The following is a 23,428-nucleotide window of genomic DNA, read 5'->3' as shown; positions in this document are numbered from 1 at the left end:
TAATATGTATCTATCTAGCTCATTGATTCACATTTAATATAAAATAATAATTCTTAATTTTATATTTAATTTAAAAATGTATAACAATTATTAACAAGGTTGCCCTCCCAAAAATAAATAAAAGAATTATTGACAAATCCTGGCAATTCATAAAAATTCCGCACCCCATCATAAAAGAGCACCCTTCATAAAATTTATATGAAAATCTTAAAAGGTTTAATATTATTAATATTTTGCTCAGTATTTACTAAGAGGAGATTAAATGGAGGAGCCATTTTAACGGTACATTTTACGACGGAGTGCTTAAATCCTCTCGAGCTTAATCTGGCCATGCTTCGATCTAGACGATTGCTCAATCCACCATTTAGTTTAATACAGGCCATTTTGAAGATCATGTTTCTAGAAATTTATAATTCCATCTTCAGAGGAAACTATGATGAATTAAATATTTAGGGCAAAGGATCTTTTTACGAAATATAAATTGAAATTTTATGAGGTGTTTTATGAATGTAATTTTGTAAGTGTAAATTCATAATATTACTAAAAATTATATGTTTAAACTTATAAACATCTATCTTATTATAAGTTTCAAATATCTATATTTCCTATATATTAAAAAAACATCGCGAACATTAGACATATAACATGAAAACCCAGATCATTAAATATTGCACATTTACGGGTGTAATAATCCGAATAAGGTCAAACAATAGGTTCAACGTATAACACGAATAATAAGCACTCAATAAAACCGAGAGGTTTATACGAAACCCTTTAAGCTATCTTTAGTCTACGAGCTACAAAAACATTCGGATTTTCCCTAGACTATCTAGGCTACGCAGAGCACTAAACAATACTGCCCATAGTGGCCTTTCGAGCACCAATATCAAACAATGCTATTCACATCTATGTGCATCTATCAAGGATTAATCCTGATTCATAAAACGAATGCCGTTACCCGAGGCGGCATTTTATTGGCTGTTCCTTTGATCGCGACAATCGTTGTAATAAAATTTGAAAAAGAATTGTGCCCTCGGCTTGCCTGTATTTGTTTCTGGTGTTCTACATTCATAGACAATGGTTTGGTGTGAACTGCATGCTAACTTTTTTAATGTTCTCTTTGATTGTAAGGCGGGGTAAAGATTTAAAACATGGATTTGAATTATTGATATTGATCACTGCTGTTGTATTGAACGATTTTTAATAAAATTACCAATTTATTTATCCATAGATACTGTGAACATTGGTGACACCTTATTTATGTTATTCAATGAAGGCATAAGCATATTTTATTCAGGGCAAATAAACCGTCCTCTTACGTCTCTGAAGCTTTAGCACACATTGCAAACCTACTTTCTACCAACTCCACTCATCTTTCCAATATAAACAATCATAATCACCGCGTATCATTTACAATTCGATCGAGGCAAAGGGCAATGGAAATAATTGTACAAAACAGTTCACGTGCAAGCTGTTATCAGCCATTGAAACTATAAAGTTCCGCTTGGAGTCCGTCCAAACTCTCGACTGGCCGATAAAATTGAAATTGTTAACGATATACTTTAATTACACCGTTCAACGTGGGCGTTTTGCATTTTTATTAGCGGTGTATTGAATTGCATGGGGATAGAACTGTCTTAGAGTTTTTTTAGCTTCTAGATAATGTAGCTTATCTGTCAGTTAAAAGGACAATGTATGAAAGTGTGATAAAATTATTGAACAGGGGTGACTTTAGTGACTTTAGGAGTAAGTCGTGAAATAAGCTTCATAAACATTCAGGAAATATTCGTATCAAAAACATTATGTAAGGTTTTAGGTAGCTTTAGTAGGTAGGTAGCTTAGGCACTTTCAAGTAACTTATTAGTGAAGAGAGCAAATAAAATATGACTTATTTACATAAAACAGATAAATACTTTGATGATACGCTTGGCAGGTTTTTTGTTTTTGTTAAAACTTCTAAATTTTCCGATAATACGAAAGCAAGTTACGTATTAGATCCGATCCATGAATATTCATAACTCATCTAAATTTAGTACAAACGACGCTCTGGCGTGCCTCAAAGCTAAAATTACATACAAATGAGCCAAAATAGTTGTAAACTTCCCCCGTCGGGAAAATACACTATTTTTCCGTAGTTGCGTGTGAGAGAAACATTAATCTGTTTTAACGCGGGCTGTTTCTGCCAATATATTAGGGCTTGAGCTGCAATGCAGATAGGGCCCTGCACACCATTGTGCCCTTTATCACAATGGGCTATGGTGAAAAATTGCATAATTGAAACTGCAAAACTGCGGTCTGTGATATGAATTTTCATTAGCCACGCTTGATTGCTGTATGAATAGAACACTAAGATTGCACAGATTTTCGTGATTCGAGTTGAAAAGTGCATGTGCATTATGTCTGTAACTCTGTAGCATTTCATAAGATAATATTAAAATTTTAAAGATAAGATTTACCCAATAAATAAAATATGTATATAAAATTGAATAATGACTGTAAATTGCTGTAGATATACATAATATAATGTTAGAGCTACACATTTTACACTGCATTTTTAGATACTAATTCGCAAATAAATATATGCAAAACTAAATTTATTTCTAACAACTTCCTACTTATGTTCTATTTTTGGAACAAGCTGGTGATGGAATCATTATAACATCTAATTGTTAAACTTTTGATATAATTTGTGTAGGAAGGTAGAGTGTGCCCTTTTCAGCCCACTAGGGTCAGCCCACTAGGGTTTAAACCATAACCCACCACGCACTTTAACCAATAAAAATATTGCCTACGCGGTAATAAAGAGAAATATTATTTTTAACAGATTTTGCTTTGACGTCGAACTTATCGATTTTTGGATACGTTGATTTCTTCACGATGTTATCTTATATCAATTGAGTGTTCTAATTCTAGCAAAAAGAGGATTCCAGTTGATTTTATTGGCTCGAAAATATTACAATTGGGTGAAAGTATGATTTAAGAATTATTTTACACCTAACACCAAAGCAATACAAAAATATTTAAAACATGTAACCATTGACCGGCATAACATTAGCGGCTCGTAAAATGAATACACAGCGGAGTTTACGAATTTAGGGTAAATCTTCGTGTAACGAGTTGAAAACAAATAAACCCGGGGTGGAACTTATTATGCCGGCAATAAATAATAAAGCAAGTCACTCCTTTGGGGTCTGTGGCGGCAACTTTTAATACAAATGTTGTGTCGCTTTATCCGTAACACATAGGACTACGCATAATCGTGTTACCTCGAGCTTGCGTCGTTCTCGTATTAAAACGCGTGGTGAAATTGGCGTCGTAGGGAATACGGAGGTAACTAAAGAATTGATATTACATGCAAAATGAATTCTTGTTTGGAACTGATTCTAATGTTCCGTGGGTTCAGGTTAATGTAAGAAAATGTAAGGATGATAAGATGAATGGTAAATTCGAATGCTGGAGAAGTGTGGACAACCATATCGTATTTGACGTAATAATATTATGAAGAATAGTATGTTTTGGTATTTTAATCTAACTAGACGATTTATGACGTACATATTTACATTTTTATGAGAGACATTAAATGATAAACATAAGTTATAATAAAATAAGTAACGCACTTTACCTCATTCTCGATAATAACAAATAAACATTATAAGTCTAGTTAAAAAAAACGTGTTAATATGTATCACTGTATACTCTACAACTTCAACTCATAGAAAATTAATAACAAACAATTTAATATTAATCGGCGCATACATTAAAATTAAATCAGTTTCCAGCAAATGTTTGGCTATTAAACTGTCGTTTGCATTTCCAAGGTATGTGCAATTATCAAGAACACGGCCAGTGGAGTTTAAAATAAATTGAATATTTTAATTGTTCGTGTGCACTGTGCATTATATGATAAACAAATAGTATGGTATTTGAAAAAGATCTTTAAGTTGATAGTTTAAAGTACACATTGGAATACAGGTTCCAGACCTTTTTAATGTTTTTAAGGTGAATTGAATTCGATATATCTCAGCGAGCTAATCATAATATCAACTTATATTTTCAATGACATTTACCACTTATAATACCACAAGAGCTTCAAAATTATCGGGTATTAATGCCAAGATAGAAGAAATGCCAGATAATTTTGAAGCTCGTGTGGTATTCGGGAGATTATTTTTCCGTCCCAAATGTCGGCCAATAATTTCACAATTAAATTCAACCTGTCAATTTGACGTCAACTACCAGAGAAAATTTTCAAAAAATTATCAGTATAATACCATGTAGGTTGTACCACGTGACGTCGAATGGTGCAATTCTATTGGTCGATATTTGGGTCGGAAAAATAATCATAATAAAACAGCAATCATAACAGCTCTGTCTCCGTTTTAGAAACTGTTTGTTTCCGTTATAGAAACATAATTAAACAAACATGCTTGTATGGACAAATCCTAAAATCTAGAACTGTATTATTCTGATATCCGATGATAAAAAAGAGAATTGAAAACGTTGCATTTACATGAAATCACGTTGATTAAAATCTATATTCCCTTTGTCCTTGTATTTTTATATTTCCGTGATACAAAAAGTCTAAATTAAAGATTGCTCATTAGCTAAAAGCTTTGTGCGATAGAGACAGCATTAATTAGCATTATGAATGGGATAGAGTAGACAAAAAGACCGACACAGCTGATGTAACTTATTTGGAGTGTAATTTACTTTTGCCATAATATTTAAATATAATATTATTTTAATTTCAGAAATGTCTAAGATCCGGGATTTAAATATTTATAATATACCCTCATCTGTTTATTAGATAAAATAATTTTTTAGGCTGATTTCAATGTTATGAGTTAAGCATTATTTTGACATCTTTTTAACCAATCAAGATTGATCGATGTTCTTTACTAGTACCTATCTCTGCCTGAATGATACTTAAATTGCCACCAAAAGTAGGTATTCCGGGTTAATTTTAACGCTCTATTGTTTTGTTAATATCACCTTAATATTAACCAAACAAAAGAAAATGCCACTTTCAATATATTTAAACCATATAATTAAAAAGTCATATTCCACTGAAAAATGCATTATCCATTGTAATATTAAAACTGGAGTTCTGCTAGGTGAGTAAAAACAACAAAAGCTATTAAAAAACAACACAACGAATGCAGACAGCTTGACGACACGGTCTCGTGCAAAATATGCCCTGGAGCAGGCACGCGCTTGACGTTTTATTTCAAAGCCCGATAGATGGATCATTCCTGAATTGTTTTTGTATAAAAATGTTACTATTCCCCTGTAGTAGTTATATTGAAATGTCTGTGAAAAGTTTAATAAAAAACTCAAAGGTTATTTCTGTAAATAGCACCATATCGTCATTATAAGACTCAAATAGAAGAACTTAATCTATAAATTTGGATGGATATGAGAGAAAACTATTGTACTATGTACTATGTATTGTCTGATTCAGGCTTGCCGTTCGCACATGAAAAGCTTCGTCATTACTTTTAAAAATTTGAAGTCACTGTTATTCATTTAAGCAAGACACATTTTACTATTCACAGTTTAGTAGAGCTATCAGCACCTTCAAAATATTTCTAGAGACATAAATCAGCTATTAAAGTGTATAAAAAGTTGACGCCCTATTTTCTATAAAAGCCAGCCTTATACATACTCTTATAATAAATTAAGATTTAATTAAATGAACTAGCAAGCGATGCATCTCCGCAAGTAGCGCCGCGGGGCGTAGATATATTAGACTAAGTGCAAGCCAGTTAAATGGCCAGAGTTCACGCTCATTAACCATGTCAAGAATGGCCAAGTGTGTGTTTGTTAATTACCCAGCTCAGTCCGCCATTTTGAATTTATGACGTCATAATGTGGAGCGTTGAAATGCATGTTTAATGTGAGGATTGTAAAAATTGTGATGTTGGAAAATTGGATTTGATTCGTTTTTAAGTAAAGTAAAAGTCAATTATAATAATTAATATTAATGGGGATTTTTTACTTTTTAATACGGTGTTTAATATTTTCATGCACTAATGAAAAATATGTGAACTGATAAAACTATAAAAGATTGTTGTAATTAATAAAATATCACGATCGCTTTTAGTTAAAGTAACAAGCGATCGTGATGTTTTATTAATTATTTTTATAGCTTTACAACCGGAATTATCATAGCCCTATCAGACTATTAGAGTATTTTGTTACAGTAGAATTTATTACTTTTTGTATAATTACAATTCCATTCTTCAATAAGCGCGCCAGAAACGTTCTGAAAGCATACACGAACGTTCTGAATATAAGCTCCACATACGTGCGGTCTCTTTAACGCGAATAGGGCCACTCCGCGTAATGAATAGGTAAATGCAGTTTAATTAATTCGCCGTAAATGACACGTCACTTTACCTCGCGCGTGAGACAAATGATGGATAGTGACCGGCTGCGACGTTCATTTGTTATTTTGATATATGACGCCGTATTGTTATTTAGAAATCAGGAAATAGATATGAAAGAATGACTGCTTCGTAAATATAGACTTATAACGATGTTAGTTCTTGGACGTTATAAGAAACGATGACTTGGTTCTTCGGTAGACATTTGGAAATAGTGCCTTTTCCAAATGATAAGAAACTCTTCCTCATGGTACGTATATGAACAAACATCTCTGAAAATAATTATCAGTAAGACAGATATGAAATGCATCTGCTCCTTTTCCATTGGTAGATTACATACAAAATAATTTTGTCTGATATTTTACTATCTGAAAACTCAAATTCACAGCTATTATTTTTTAGTAGTAACAATTCATTAAAATTAACATATTACAAAGTACTTCCACATTTCAGTTACAATTTGCATACAATGTTTAGCGACATTCCTTACCTTACGTAGCATTTCTTCGAGGGAGTCCATGTCGGCTGCGGAGGGCAGCCCTCCCGCACTCCCGTTCATTCCGTTATTGTTGTTCGTCATAGGTGAGCCGCACCCCACCGTGTATATGTATGTGCCAGCACACTAGCTGCATTCCAAATTCAAATTCAGGAATTGTCAAATTCGACGAATAGAGACCGCACCTTTTTTCAGTACCAGTATGCACACATTTTTGTTCACATTGTTGTACACAGATCGCCACTAATCACTATTACACTTAAGTTTCTACATGATTCAATGAGCAATTAATGACTAGATGTTTTTCTATGACTGGAAAATTTTAATACGTTACATATAGGTCTCAATATCACATGTAAATGTTTAAATGTTATCACTTATCGTGGTGTTCAGAGTTGCATTACAAGTACCGAAATCGTTCAATATAGTGGACGTTTTTGACGTGACAACGTCTTATAATTCGATAGAGCCGGCTGCACGCACGAAAAAACATGACTCATGCGGCGTTACCTCGCTCTGAGGCGTTCCTTGGCTTGAAGTGCAAGCGAGAGCGCGAACGAGCGACAAAGAAGCACAATCGGACGTTGTCACGTTCAACTATCGTCAGTAAACCGACTTTACAGACAACAAATTTTTTTACTACCAGAGATTCATTTTAGAATGAATTATATGTACGTATTTAATTTATAAAAATAGCCTCAGTTGTCAGACCAAATTTTTAAGCTAACACTTCATTTTGTCTACTTTGTATTAAATTATAATATCAAATTGCATTTAAAATTGACAAAGCGTATTGAACAAACACAATACAATATTGAAAGTGATAAATATCACCCGTCAAGACAACTTATTACAATGTAGCGAGTTTTCTTTGTGAATCTCTATAGAAATATAAAATTTACGAACGTCAAAGTCAACAATCTTGTAGAAGAACTTTCAATGTATCTGTTTGAAAGAAAATATAATGCATTTCCGAACGAATAGTATGTACGTAGAGAAAAGGAAATGGAAGTTTATGTATTGAAGTATTGTTTTAAAAATGTTATTGTATTATGATTTTCAAAAGCAAGTTTTAAAATTAATATTATTCAATGTTGCGTTTTAAATGCCTAAGCAAATGATGCTTTTATTAGAACTGTTTTGGTGCAACAAACTCAACAATATTTTATGTGATTATTCAATGCCATTTCAATTTCTTAGTAACGATTTTTTTTTAATATTGCTCTTACATAACCAGTTGACCTGTAAGTAAGCTTACATGTAATTGTAGAATTATTAATTAAATGTGCTTGTATTTTATTTGCCTATAATTAATAATAATTTATAATAAATTATATAGATAAATAATCTTTCTATTTATAAAGCGTTACAATTTTAAGTTACAAACTCGATTATAAATTCCAACATCCCGGAGAGAGTTAATCTCATAATTGATAGACAGAGATTGATGCGCCTCGACGTTAAGAGGAAAGTTCTGGAGTTAGCAACATCAATATTATGAAGCTTTCAGTTTCTAAATAAATAAATAATACTTGTGAATCAAATTCATGATATAAATACGGATACTATATTTTTTGGATACTTATTTCTATTTAATTTCATACAGCTATCTTATATATAAAAATGAATCGCAAAATGTGTTGGTAAGCGCATAACTCGAGAACGGCTGAACCGATTTCGATAATTCTTTTTTTATTATATTCCTTGAAGTACGAGGATGGTTTTTATGTAGAGAAAACGTAAATATGTACCACGGGCGAAGCCGGGGCGGACCGCTAGTAGTATTATAAAATTTTATATTAATTACTCATGAATTTAAGATATCCTAGTTATTCATAAACCATAATTTCATAAAATAAATAAGTAAAATATATTGACTTAATTTTCATTCCCCAAAAGAAGTAGTTTCTTCAAAAATAAAAATATATAATATACTGAAAATGCCACTAGATTAATTTATATAAGCACAAAGCACATCAATTTAAGTAGAAAACTAAAAAACTTTTTCATTAAGAAAATGAAAAAAAATCCTATAACATACTCCACAGCTCTCTCTCTCTCTTATTAATTCATTAACTTTACATTTAACCCTTTCACAAGCTTATAACCTAGTGCTTCTATGTAATAAAAGTTGCAAGTAACCTAGTTCTTACTGAATAGAACATTGAATGCAATCAACGTTAAGGTATCGCAAGAAAGGCAGCATAATTTAAGCTTACCTTAAACCCCCGGCTCATTTGCATTCGCAATTAGCTAGAGCCAAGCTATATCTCGTGCGATTATATCGCTAGTTTATATCCTTTAATGTTAGTGTTTATTTAATAAAAAAAATATTAAAAGTGAATAAAATACACGCACATAGATAGGTTTTAAAAAAATATAAAAGCTGTTTTTAATTTTGTTCGCTTTTTTTCTCTTTGCTTGATCTGAAATATTTTTGAAAGCTACGAAGGCATTTTTTATTTAAAAAGCGTATAAAACTGTAATAATATTATTATGCCTCCGTCTTTTATATATGTAGTACAATTTATTTCTTAGATTAATTTGGTACAGTAATGTAAGTTATTAGGTTAAACTACATTTTTATATTTATAAAACGATTAAATTATCATACAACTTTCATATCATTTCAAATTCATAACATACTTATATATTCAATACCTGTAATCTAAACTAATTTTATAAAGCTGAAGAGTTTGTTTGATTGTTTGAACGCGCTCATCTCGGGAACTACTGGTCTGATTTTAAAAATTCTATCAATGTTAGATAGCCTATTTATCGAGTAAGGCTATAAAGCTATATAATATCATCTCGCTAAGACTAACAGAAGGGGAGCAAGGAGGATAAAACCGCGGAGCACAGCTAGTACAGTTATAATCATCATGACGATACAATCATTATCAAATACTAAAAGGCAGGTTGCATCTCGATTGTGGTCAACAGTTTAAAGTGAAACGTGACAAATCCACCGCTACAGCACGCTACAGATCAAATTGAGCCAGAAGCGTGTCTAAATGGACATAGACCACATTATAGGGAATATTATAGTAGTAGGATACCTTGATTTGTGAATACTGAATGGATGCTTCATTTAGAGTTATATTTATGTATTTAACCTTAACTAACGTCGTACGCTACGCATTACGGTATAATAATAAATAATTGACTTGACAGGTGTCAACAGCGGAGTTAACATCAGCTGTTAGATTTTAAATTTTAAAATTACTTAAAATTAATTAATTAGTGCTAAAATAGTAAATATTAGTAATTATTAACTATTTTATTGATAAAAAAGTGAAAATAATTTTGAAACACACCTTCTATGTGATCTACGCAACGTTTTGTATAACGCGGAGGTCAACGTGTCAACGGTTATCCGAATTCAAACATCTTCTCCAATAAACCAGGGGAGTACTAGTTTTATAATTTCATATTTAATTATAAACGACACCTACATTCATTTGTAATACTAACACCGCTCATATTTAATGAGCTTCGTCACAATAAATACATTGGCATAAAAGTTACCGTCTCACTTTGCTTGACAAGTTGGAAGCAATTTAGAAGACAAAACTTATCGCCTCAGACAATATTATTCTTTACTCTTTTCTACATCATACCGTTAATCACTTAATATCAACATTCAGTTCTATCATAATAGTATTCAGGAATAATTATCTCATACATCTCCTTTCATCTGTTTCAGCAACTTAAAAGTAACTACAACATGCTGACCCGCAAGGCAGTAGCTAAGGACATGGAGAATAAATTAAAAGCTACACTCCATGATTTAAAAGCTTCACAATCTTTATGTGAGAAACTCATACAAGAGCGGGATGATAGTGAATTAGAGATTCAAGAAATTATAAAAAAGAACTCTCTTCTTAAGGCCGAGCTGGCTGAACTACACATGAAATACATTTATAGTGAAGACAAGTGCAAAGCCCTACAAGACGTTGTGGACAGCTTCCAGCAGTGCTCTAGTGACCATGAGAAAGCTCTTAGCCGTATCGCTGAGTTGGAATGTAGCTTAATGGAAGTGCAAGAGGACAATACCAAGCGGCAATGCAGCACACCAAGTAGTCTTCAAGATGAATTAATTGAATGTGGACAGTTAAGTGGCTCTATAAACTTTAAAAAATCAATTTCTCTTCGCATAAGAAGTTAAAAAAATATCTTAGAATAAGTAAGTTCATCAAGCGTACGCAATCTATTGTTAGAAAGAGTTCTTTAAAAAAGATAGTTCAACTAAAGAAAGACAACATAAACCTTGTTCAGGAGTTAGATAAATATGATAGGGATCTAGAATACTATAAAATGTTATATGATGTAGAAACAACTGAACTTAAGGAGAAGATAGACTCCTTAAGTCAAATGTTAACTGATGTGAACCAGAAATACTCTTCTGCCCAAATGCAAATTAACGAGCATATACAAGAGGCAGATTATCTTATTAAGTTGAGCAATGAGAATATGGAGCGTTTTGAGTCGCTGACTAATAAATATGTATGTCAGTGTTCAAACAGTGACAATGAGCAACCGTCGCCCCATAAGCCTGACTACACAGACATACATATTGTTAAACCCACTACCACAATTCCAACCAGTAATACTAAATACCTTTCAAAGCAGGAAATAATCGTGTTGTCAGATAATATTGGTCAGGGATTTGGCGCTATGCTCAACAACTTAGGGCTTAAAGTTACTAATGTTTGTACGCCTAACAGTTCATTTAAATATATAATCAAATCATTGGATCATTTCAGCTTTAATAAGAATAATATTGTAATTATATTATATGGGGACAGTTTAAATATAAATAATAAGGATATTGATGTAGGATTTAAAAAAATGTTAGATATTAGTAGTAAGACTAAATGTAAATTTATGTTGTGTACCTTGCCATACCTACCTGGTTTAACACAAGAACAAAATAGATTAATTCATAATATGAATTTAAAATTGTATAACCTAACAAATCATCATCGTGATGCATTTATTTACTTTGACATTAACTCATGTATTAAATCTTTTACTTTGACAAAGAATACAGTGTATCTGCCATATAGATATAAGCGTGAACTTGCTATGTTAATAGCAAATAATATTAACCAGTCTGGTACATGTTCGGTATCAGACCATCAATCTACTATAATTTTATGTAGTAGTAATTTTATACATCAACCTAGATTAAGTGTAGACAGACAATCTAGCCCTAAGCTAGATTTAAACTAGTATATAAGACAACAGCTAAGCAGTCTTTTTCCATTGTGCATCAAAATATTCAAGGCTTGGCTAGCAAATTGTTAGAAATAGAATTGTTTCTGAATGATAACAATATTAAAATATTTTGTGTAACAGAACATTGGCTTAAACAATGTCAGTCGTTAGTAAATATTGAAAATTACAAATTAAAAAGTATATACTTTAGGACACAGGCTATTCACGGAGGTTCTGTTATTTTTGTACATGATAGTGTAAAATGTAAAGAACGAACTGACATTGTTAGTCTTTCTGTTGAACGGACCATTGAACTGTCCTGTGTGGAGCTGGAGCGTTATGTTATTGTTTGCGTTTATAGACCCCCTTCCAGTGACTATAATATGTTTGAGACAGTCATGGAAGAAATATTAAAGCGTCTAAGCAGGAGTAAAAAAAAAGTTATAGTATGTGGTGATTTTAATATTGATTTACTTTTACAAACACAAACGGCTACACGAATTGTTAATTTGTTTCAGTCATTTAATCTATATAAACTTTTTAACGAACCCACACGAATTACACCTACTTCTGCAACTTGTATTGATAATATATACTGTGACTGCATCTGTTTAGAGAAAAATATTCTCAATACATTGACTTCGGATCACTGTGGCCAGAAAGTAGTTTTTGAATGGGATTGCATACCTACATTTAAAAGGATTAATGTTAGGCCTATAACTAAAAAAGGCATTAATAAATTTAGGAATAATATTAATAAAAACCTGCCCGTACTAAATGATCAATCCTATCCTAATAGTCCTTGTGAAATGTTTAAAAATCTTTTTAATTTAGTACATAAAGAATTTGAAAAAATATTTAAAGTTAAATCTTTAAATATTACCAAGGATTTACCATTTAGTAAATGGGCGACAGCTAGTATACATAGGTGCAGGAACATTCTTTATGAATTATATGGTATGAAGCAATATAATAAAGACCCATCTTTTCTTAGTTATGTTAGAAATTACTCAAAAATTTTTAAAAAAGTTTGTTTCACTGCAAAGCGTTTGTATATCAAAGAAAAAATACGCGACTCTGATAATAAAGTTAAAACAGTTTGGTCAATTATTAATGGTGAAATGGGTAAAAGCAAATCAAGTAATACCATAAAACTTGTAAATAATGACAGGGTTATTGACAAAAGTGCTGATGTTGCGCTTGCTTTTGAAGAATTCTTCAGTAGTGTCCCTGCTACTATTACTACTATTACTATTAATAGTTTAAATTCGTCTTCAGCACTTGCAGAGACCTTTTTGAGGGACCATGTTGCGGAGTGCAGTACATTATTTGAATTACGACACGTAACTGCTAATGATATTGTTGCTGCCTTTAAGACGCTTAATCTTAAAAATACTTGTGATCTTTGGGGAATGTCCGTAAATTTAGTTAATAATATAATAGAAAATATTGCGAAAAATTTAGCTTCCATATTTAATAAGTGTTGTGACTATGGTACATTTCCTAATTTACTAAAGCTTAGTATAGTTATACCTTTATTTAAGAAGGGCGATCAAGAAGACTGTAACAATTATAGACCTATCTCTATTTTACCAACATTAAGTAAGGTATTCGAGAAGTTAATATTAAACCAATTGAGTAGTCATTTTGCATCTAATAATTTACTGCACACCAAACAGTTTGGTTTCACAAAGGGGCGCTCAACCACAGATGCTGGAGTTGCACTTCTAACACATATATATAAGGCATGGGAAAACTCAAAAAATGCTCTAGGGATATTTTGTGACCTCTCCAAGGCATTTGACTGCGTTGAACATTGTACTTTGTTACGTAAACTTAATCACTATGGAATTAAAGGAAAAGCCCAGAACCTCATAGCGTCATACCTGCATGATAGGATACAGACTGTAGTTGTTAATGGAGAACGTTCTAGCGGTGCGTCAATTAACATTGGTGTTCCACAGGGGTCAATTTTAGGTCCCTTCTTGTTCTTGGTATATATCAATGATCTTCCCTATTATTTGCAGGATAGGTGTGAAATAGTTCTGTTTGCAGATGATACCTCATTAATTTTTAATGTGGATAGGCATGACCCAAATGTTGACGAAGTGAACAGTGCTCTTTTACACATATCTGAATGGTTTACTGCCAATAATTTATTATTAAATGCCAAAAAAACCACTTGTGTTGAATTTTTACTTCCTAATGTAAAAAAGTTGAACAGAGATATTACCTTGAACGGGGAGGTATTGCATCCCACTGAGTCTACTGTATTTCTAGGGTTAACATTGGACGAGAAACTACAGTGGGGAGCCCATGTCAACACCGCTGCAGGTAAGCTCAGTTCTGCTGCATATGCAGTCCGAAAAATAAGGCATCTCACCGATGAAGATACGGCTAGATTGGTTTATTTCAGCTACTTTCATAGCATTATGTCCTATGGAATTCTACTGTGGGGCAGGGCTGCAGATATAGAAACTATATTTATCTTACAGAAAAGAGCCATTCGCTCTATATATAATTTACGTGCTCGGGACTCACTAAGAGATCATTTTAAGAATACTGGTATCCTTACTGTACCATCACAGTATATATTTAATAATATTTTGCATGTACACAAAAGCTCTGACTTACACACAAGAGTAGGAGATAGACACGATTATGGCACAAGGAACAAGAATAGAATTGAAATGCCATTTTTCCGATTAGCTAAAGTTAAAAATTCATTTATGGGTCAAGGTATACGCTTATACAATAGAATTCCTCACAATATTAAAGAGTTTAGTAGTTCTAAATTTAAAACTTACATAAAAAATGTACTAGTTCAGAGAGCGTACTACAGTATTCAGGAATATATGGACGATAAAGACCCATGGAGGGTTGTCGCGTAAACACCACAGGACAGTTCTTTGGCATATTATGTAGTTAGGTAGATATAAGTTACATATTATGTAAATTTATTGACATTATTTAAAAGAGCAACTATGGAGTTTCTTGCCGATTCTTCTCCATAGATACTGCTTTCCGAATCGGTGGTAAATGTTAAAAATACTATGTAATGACGATTCGAAAGTGCTACTAAATAGTAGTCTAATTGAATAAATGAATGTTTGAGTTTTGAGTTTGAGTTTAATAGATATATGTATTTTGATAATAGTTTTGAATATATACCTAACTAGCTGTGCCTCGCGGTTTCACTCGCTTTGTTCCGCTCCTGTTGGTCTTAGCGTGATGATTATAGCATATAGCCTTCCTTGATAAATGGGCTATCTAACACCAAAAGAATTTTTCAAATCGGACCAGTAGTTCCTGAGAATAGCGCGTTCAAACAAACACACTCTTCAGCTTTATAATATAAAGTATATATTAGTTATATTGATTAATTGTGGTACGATGTACCAGAGTTGAATTTATTATTTAGTTTTATAGCATTCTAATGTAAATACATGACATTTTCTTATTTAAGGATGTTCTCATGAAGTAAAAAAGACAGTAGAAAGACTAAGATATAATAATTTATTTTATTGAGATCTATTAAAATTCGGTAAAATTTTTATTTCCAATCATATCCTACTAATAATGTTATATCAAACAAAATAACTATGTGCTCTATTATCAAAACCATGTGATACATCACTGTATACACATCGAGGGAGCTATTAGAGCGTTCCACACTAAGTACGACTTATGATAAGGGACAGCCATCAGTCTCATCAACAACAATAAGCCGCAGATGTGTATTAACTCCAACAGGATTGAAGATAAATCGATATCATCTGAAGTTGGTTAACTATCTGTATTAAATATTCGTGTTACAGAGTTGGCCAATTTCGATGGATTTCTGGCATATTCAGTAGGTCAGAGAACAACATCAATTTCTTATACCACTAACGTGTTATAGGTGTCTTTACATATCAATGTTTGTTGGGTCACCTAGTATACTCTACATAAATGAAAATATTAATTGATATTTGTGCGACGCATTCTATATACGAAATTACTCTATAACAATTGCATTAGTTCTGAAAAGTTCTAGAACTAAGCAGAAGTTTCTAGACGTCCATATCTTTGACTTATTATATAACTATAACTTAAACACGCTTGCCTTCAGATGTCTGATGTACACAAAATCAGGAACTGGAATAAACAAAAACTTAAAGGAGACTTCGTTAGCTAAAAATTAATCGAGGCATGAATATTTCCAGCGCAAAAATTCAGCGAATACTCCAGGAGGTAATTGTATTTACCTTGTAAACTGACTGTCTCTGTACACACCCCTTTTGCCTGAAGATATGAATCTTCTGTGAATAAATTTAATTTGCGTTTATAAAAACATGGTGTGTACAACAAAATATTGAATATAAGCAATCTTATATTCTATTACTAAGCTGAATAATATTATAGTACATCTCTTATATATAAAATTCTCGTGTCACAATGTTAGTCTGCATACTCCTCCGAAACGGGTGGACCGATTCTCGTGAAATTTTCTGTGCATATCGGGTAAGTCTGAGAATCGGCCAACATCTATTTTTCATATGTACCACGGGCGAAGCCGGGGCGGACCGCTAGTATTAACATATTATTTTTAATGAATGCCAGAATATATTAAGTCAGGACTATTTAAACATTATTAGATTTTTTAAATAATACTTCCCACTATTTTATCACATGGTTCAGTATTCTACCCCAAATCTTGTTTATTACAAACAATTTATTAATACACTCTTAAAAATATTATAGGACCAATTCTTAAGTTTTATTTATATTTGTAGGGAATCGTTCAAATCTTTTAAAAGTTATCACAGTAGCCACCTACAAACAGTGTTTATACTATTTGTTTATTGCAATCCAAAACTTATGAAATATTGTTATGTAATACGATAAAATGGCAATTTATGCAAATATCTCATATAAATAACGAACCAACGTAAATCAATAATCAATACAAAGCCTATACTAACCTTTAAATATCGTTCAAATAGGTCACAATATTCTATCTAGAGATATATTTCCAAGTTTTGTAATTTATATTCAAACTAGTTCTGTATTTGATTTTGATTCTCAAACGAGTGAGTCAAAATAAATATAACCCACTTGCTATTTCCAAAATCACATATTTACTTAAAGCTGAAAGGTTCTTACGAATGTTGAACGAGCTTTCGATGTCACGACAAATAAATCAGACTATATTTTTTTTGTGTATCTTATTTAGTGGGATGGAATATTATTTATTCATATAAAAGGAACGGAGAATCTAAAGTACACTGTGGCCAAAGCTTAGTCTAAGAGTTGTTGTAATAAATAGATTTCAGAAGATACCTTAACAACAGATACATGTGATACTAGCGTTCCGCCCGCGGCTTCCTCCCGCGTTTTCAAAGAAAAACCCGCATAGTCCCGTTTCCGTGGTATTTCCACGATAAAACCTATCCTATGTATTAATCCAAGTTACCCTCTATATGTTTGCTTAATTTCATTGTAATCGGTTCAGTAGTATTTTCGTGAAAGAGTAACAAACACACACATAAACATCCATCCTCACCAACTTTCGCATTTATAATATTATAGTAGTAGGATGTAATTTATTTAGTTTCATCTCATAAAATGCAACATAGGTAGTAGTAGTTGCGAAATTTAAAACACTCAGTCAGATTTCCTTGAAACTATACAAATTAGAGCATCATTAAGGTCCTTCCTCATAAGGGTTATTTCCTTGGATGGAGAGAAATTTATGGACACAGAGCCTCTGATTTTCTTCAAAGCTCTCACAGGTGAACAACAACTTCTGATTTTCACAATAACATTCTACGAATACCATAATATAAATTATGATATTCTTACATATTATATATAAGGACACACCAGTATATTCACCACTTATTTAAATGTAAGTCGCAAAGCATTTTCGCGGAAGAAAATTCAATAATAATAAAATTCAAACTGTGGGAGCCGCTGTAATCGCGATGTTACAAGTCGTTTGAATTTCGTTTCGTTTGAACTACTGCAAAGGAAAGGGTTTGAAACTATTGGTTGGACTTCAGATATATACGAATATATTAACAACTAGCGGTCCGCCCCGGCTTCGCCCGTGGTACATGTTTACGTTTTCTCTTTACGTTTTATTTGGTAGACATTGTAAACAAAGCTTTCTCTTTGTTATAGTAATGTTTAGAATTTAGCATAGAGCTTTTCCTCTTTATGTTGCATGGACCAGCTTATGCTACATAATAGGCTATTTGACAAGGTTTTGAAAACTGTCTCAAATTATTAAGATACGTTTATAGAGCACACAAAACACATGTTTCTTAATTTTTTGTAGTTATTCATTGAGAAAATGGAAAATAAAAACATGATATTCAAATACGCCGCCAAAACACAATTTTGAAGAATATGGCGTCTCGCGACCATGGTGACGTCACAGCGGCGTAAACATCAACTTGCTCCTAGTACTTATTGTTCGTTTTTGTTTTAATTATAGTATAATTAAGTTAATCTGTTTAAAAACCAGAGAATGAGTTCTTATAGGTGGTGTGTAGTTCCTGGATGCAGAAATACAACTATTAAAACCCCTGACAAACTATTTATATGTGCTCCAAAAGATATAAAAATGCGTAGAAAGTGGTTGCAGTTAGCTCGCAGAAATCCAAGTGATATTAGATATATCAATTAAAACAGTTATATTTTTTTGTGAAGACCACTTCGATGTAAGTATGGTGTTGAATACTTAGTAGGCAGTTTATTTTATTTGCAATACATAGTATAAATCGTCTCATTACTTACCTGCTTGAGGTAAGATAATAATATGTATATATAAATTGATGATGACGTGTTTGTATTGATATTGAAAATAATCAATACAAACACGTCAATCCTATAAACTGATTGGCTGAAATGAAAAATAAAGGACTTAATCTAAAAAATGTATACTTCATAATTATTATGCTATTGTGATTCATGTTTGTAGGTACAATTAACTAAAAAGGTAATGAATGACGATTGAAATATTAACTTACGTAGCTGTTTTCACATTTCTCAATTGAGGAGCGTAAAAATCTTGGTTGTTTTTAAAGAACATGCCAACCATTATAGCACAGTATTAGAATATTATTTCCTAATTATAGCGTCCACTTTAGGTAGATTTCTACTGTCTGCTTTTTCGAAATTAGGTTCCATGACAAACAAAAATAACACATAAAGAACAAAACTGATTACAGACACCTTGAATCACAATAAATAAGTTATACAAGAAACAAAACCAAAAGCGAAATTCAGCAACGACGTGAGTAAACGTTGGGATCACTTGTTATTTACGCCGCTGTGACGTCATGGCAGATGCAGCCAATCATGGATGTTTTCGGTCACGTGGTCATTTTAAACAATATGATGTTTTTTCTCGACGATTTATAAATAAATAAGTTATTATTTATATCATTTATTAATTTAAATCGCTTCAAAAACCTTATATATTTATGGATTACACAAAAAAGTAATTTATTTTTTATACTGTCAAATAGCCTATTCAATCGAAGTTGTAAAACGAACAACCTACCTTAATGAAATGTTTTAATTATAATTTCCAACAATACCTATAAAATCGGAAGTAAAAGTCAGAATAAGATAAATTCGTAATGAAATTACCAGAAATTGTAATAATATTAACGTTGACACGACAGGAGCTCGGATGGAATTCATTATGATAATTGAGTCGCGATCGAATGGAACTCAGTATTTGCTGATATTCGATTTACGTAAAGAGATATTATTATTATATTAGCGATTTTATGCTGATTTCTGTTGCAATTTTTGGAAATTTTATGCTTCACGCATATAATCTTATATATAAAATTCTCGTGTCACAATGTTAGTCTGCATACTCCTCGGAAACGGGTGGACCGATTCTCATGAAATTTTCTGTGCATATCGGGTAAGTCTGAGAATCGGCCAACATCTATTTTTCATATGTACCACGGGCGAAGCCGGGGCGGACCGCTAGTTAAATATAAAATTCTCGTGTCACAATGTTAGTCTGCATACTCCTCCGAAACGGGTGGACCGGTTCTCGTGAAATTTTCTGTGCATATCGGGTAAGTCTGAGAATCGGCCAACATCTATTTTTCATATGTACCACGGGCGAAGCCGGGGCGGACCGCTAGTAATTAAATAAAATCTTAATATGATTAAAATAAATGATACATAAATAAGTTACCTTTATGTATATATGCAATTAATTTAATACAGTATACGTAGGTACATAATAAAACTGAAAGGAAAGGCAATAAAACCTATCCTATGGATAAGGCAAGGCAAATAGAAGTCGTAAATGATAATGTAGAGACGTCTTAAAATTCTCATTAATTTATAGTGAGCTTTTCAACTTTAAGAATGATTTTGTAATAGACGTTCCATTCAAATATTAATATTAAATTCTATTTTTAGATAATCCCCAAATAGCTATCCAGGGACCCATTAGATATCAGGCTAAAAATGAAACATCAATCAAAAATATCAAGTACAACCCACTTTAATAAAATTAAAAGTAATCATCAAATCAATTATCAAACCCACATACTACCAAAAATAACCTTCTTAAAAAACACATTAAAGTTCATTGCCATATGTCAATTTATACAACCGTTACAAAGGTAATACAATACTGTAGACAATTGAAACAACAATAATATCGTATTACTGAACTTGTTAGGAATCCAGGTCAAATAACTTTTTATATCTATAACAGGTGAATGACCTAGAATCTAATTTTATGAACATTGTTCATAAATTAGGCTTTATAGGGTTGAAAGTTTATTTTGGAAATTTATTTAATTTGACAATGACATGTTTAATATATGAAAATAGGAAAACTGAGTTAAAGTTGTAGTATTTGGATCTGACAAATGTAAACTGTTACCTACAAAGTACAAATAAAAAACATACGAAATAAAATTTAATTGTTTATTCTTTGTTTAAAGGTTTGGAATGAACAATACCTTCGTGCACCTATTTTTCTAATAAAGTAATATTAACAGGCAATTATCTAAGCGCAAACGTAGCGTGCATCGAGACATCGCAATCGAAACACGATAGGACATTCCCCTAACTTTTGTGTACATTGCTCTCCATCTTGGTAAACACGTGACTACGCGTTTTAGAATTCATATGTAACAGGCAGTGGATGTTCAGTTCGGAACAATACCGCTTAGGTGTATTAGGTCGCACTGCGCAGCGATGCAGCGGGGTCAATGACACTCGGCATGATATTGTTCTAGCCTATACTAACTGTTTGAATGTATGCAGCATTGTTAGGCGAAGGAATAAAAGGCTTTTGTGACGTGGGCGCAGTGGTGACTATGATTAGCCTTTGGCGGGTCTTAGATTCGAGTCTGATGTTTAGAAATTAGAATGTTAGTGTGAATGTGACTGAAATTTAAAAAAAAATCTGATTTAATTGATTATTAAAAAGGACGAACAAGGAGAAAATAGTTATTAATAATAATTTAAATTATTTTCAGCATTTTTGTATATTCACTTCAATTTTGCAAAAACACTTCACGCTTAAAAAATTGATGCTATGTCTCTAACAAGTTGCAAATAAACACCGATTTATGTTTATTGAATTGTTTTTGAAGATGAATAAATACAATATTTCCAAATCCTATAAGTTATTATTTAATATCATTGATAAGCTAATTCTTACTAGTAAACTTCGTTACTGGGTCAAGGAAAGATCCCACGTACCAACATTACGTAAATGCGTTGCATTCACCACACCCACCTGAAGTGTGAATGGAATAGTAAAGCGGCTCAATATTGTACTTAAAATAGATATTAATAAATCACTGTAGGTATATACGGTTAGATTCTATTGAAATCTGAAGCTTTTTCTATTATTCGCTGGATGCGTGGACTTGACAGTTGCGTAAGCAATGTCAAATTTAATTGTCCGAAAGTAATTTATTTCCCGTACAGTTTATTTAATATTTTATATTAGTTTCATGGTTGGATTTGTTTTATAATAGAATTGGAATATAGTCCCAGAACAGTATAGTATAGTATTTATATTTTCCCGAAGAGTAACATCTCTTATCAGTTATCAGTACGTAAGGATAGAGTTCTACGTAAATATAGAGCTGTTCAATACGTAATATATAAAAATTGTACTCGGATAAATATATAAAATTTTTATTAAATTATTTGTATGGTACCCAGAATAAACTTTTCTGTTTTTATTCCAGGATGTTCCAGACGAAGCCGAAGCCAACAAGTGTGCATTATATTTTCAATATTATCTATCATCTGTTTTGGTTAATTTACAAGCTCTATAAACTACATATAAGTCTTGTATGGTTCGAAGAATCATATATATTCGTAACACTAGCATTTCGCCCGCAGATTCGCCCGCGTAGTAAAGGAAAACCCGCATAGTTCCCGTTCCCATGGAATTTTCGGGATAAAAACTAAGATAGTTTTTTCTAGGGGTGTGCCAAATTTAATGAAAATCGGTTCCGCAAATTTTGCGTGAAGGAGTAACAAACAAACATACAATCTTTCGCATTTATAGTACTAATAGGATATGACTTATGTGTCCAAGTTTGCCCTACGCTTGCTGCTTACTAATCAATCTATTTACAAATGTTAAACGCGTGTCAACAGGATATTATACACATCCTGTATAACGTATTAATATGATGAAACGATGAGTTATAGAATTAAGTGCAATGCTATAGAGCTGTTTATAAATAGATGCGACATGAATGATATAGAGTTCACAAGCTCTTTATAATTGCTTATTTATACATGTATTGTACACATCGAAAACCACGAGCTTTTGGATGTTGTGAACGAAGACTTTGAAGAAAGATATATTTATTTGGTATAATTTCTTTTTAGGGTACAGTTTCTGCTTTTTTATTTGTAGAGAACGTTTGTTACGTTATATTGTTATTTGTTGCTGACGTTAGATAAAAATGTTAATATAAAGTGTTTGATACACAATTAAAATATTAATAACCGTTTAAGTATAATATTTTTTTACTTTATTCTTGTTTGAAATTATATACAAAGACTTACTTCTGCTACTAGTAATCTTCCAAACTAGAGATGTAGAACTTTTCGTCAAATATAGATGTAAAAGCCAAACGTTTGACATGCGAATGATAACAAAATTTCCGTGAAACTTGTTACTGTAAACTTTGTCTGCAATTAATGTTTACAGGTTTGAGAACGTATTTAGTTGCTAACAACATAATAAGTATTTTGAGTTTTCGGAACTTCTGACGCGAAGTTGGTAACATTTCAAAACTAAAATAAAACTATAGTATTTAAT

At 32.1% G+C, this 23,428-nt stretch overlaps 1 protein-coding gene across 6 annotated transcripts in view; it reads right to left on the bottom strand.

Moving 5' to 3' along the window:
- Nucleotides 1-23,428, bottom strand: part of LOC149907196 (uncharacterized protein CG43867) — a 245,344-nt gene that overhangs the window by 80,607 nt on the left and 141,309 nt on the right. Inside the window, exon 2 of one of the 6 annotated variants that reach the window (XM_090103575.1) lies at nt 6,877-7,194. The exons of the other annotated variants lie outside the window; for them this stretch is intronic. Coding sequence (XP_089959701.1) covers nt 6,877-6,966 — 90 coding nt within the window. The 5' untranslated portion in view covers nt 6,967-7,194. The remainder of the gene's footprint in view (nt 1-6,876; nt 7,195-23,428) is intronic. 6 annotated transcript variants of the gene reach the window in all.

Source organism: Colias eurytheme, chromosome 7, assembly GCF_061535395.1.
Source record: "Colias eurytheme isolate Ceu_HAF_F1 chromosome 7, ilColEury1 Martin Lab GWU primary, whole genome shotgun sequence".
Taxonomy (NCBI): domain Eukaryota; kingdom Metazoa; phylum Arthropoda; class Insecta; order Lepidoptera; family Pieridae; genus Colias; species Colias eurytheme.
Note: the sequence above shows the minus strand (reverse complement) of the source record. Positions and strands in the feature narration are given on the sequence as shown.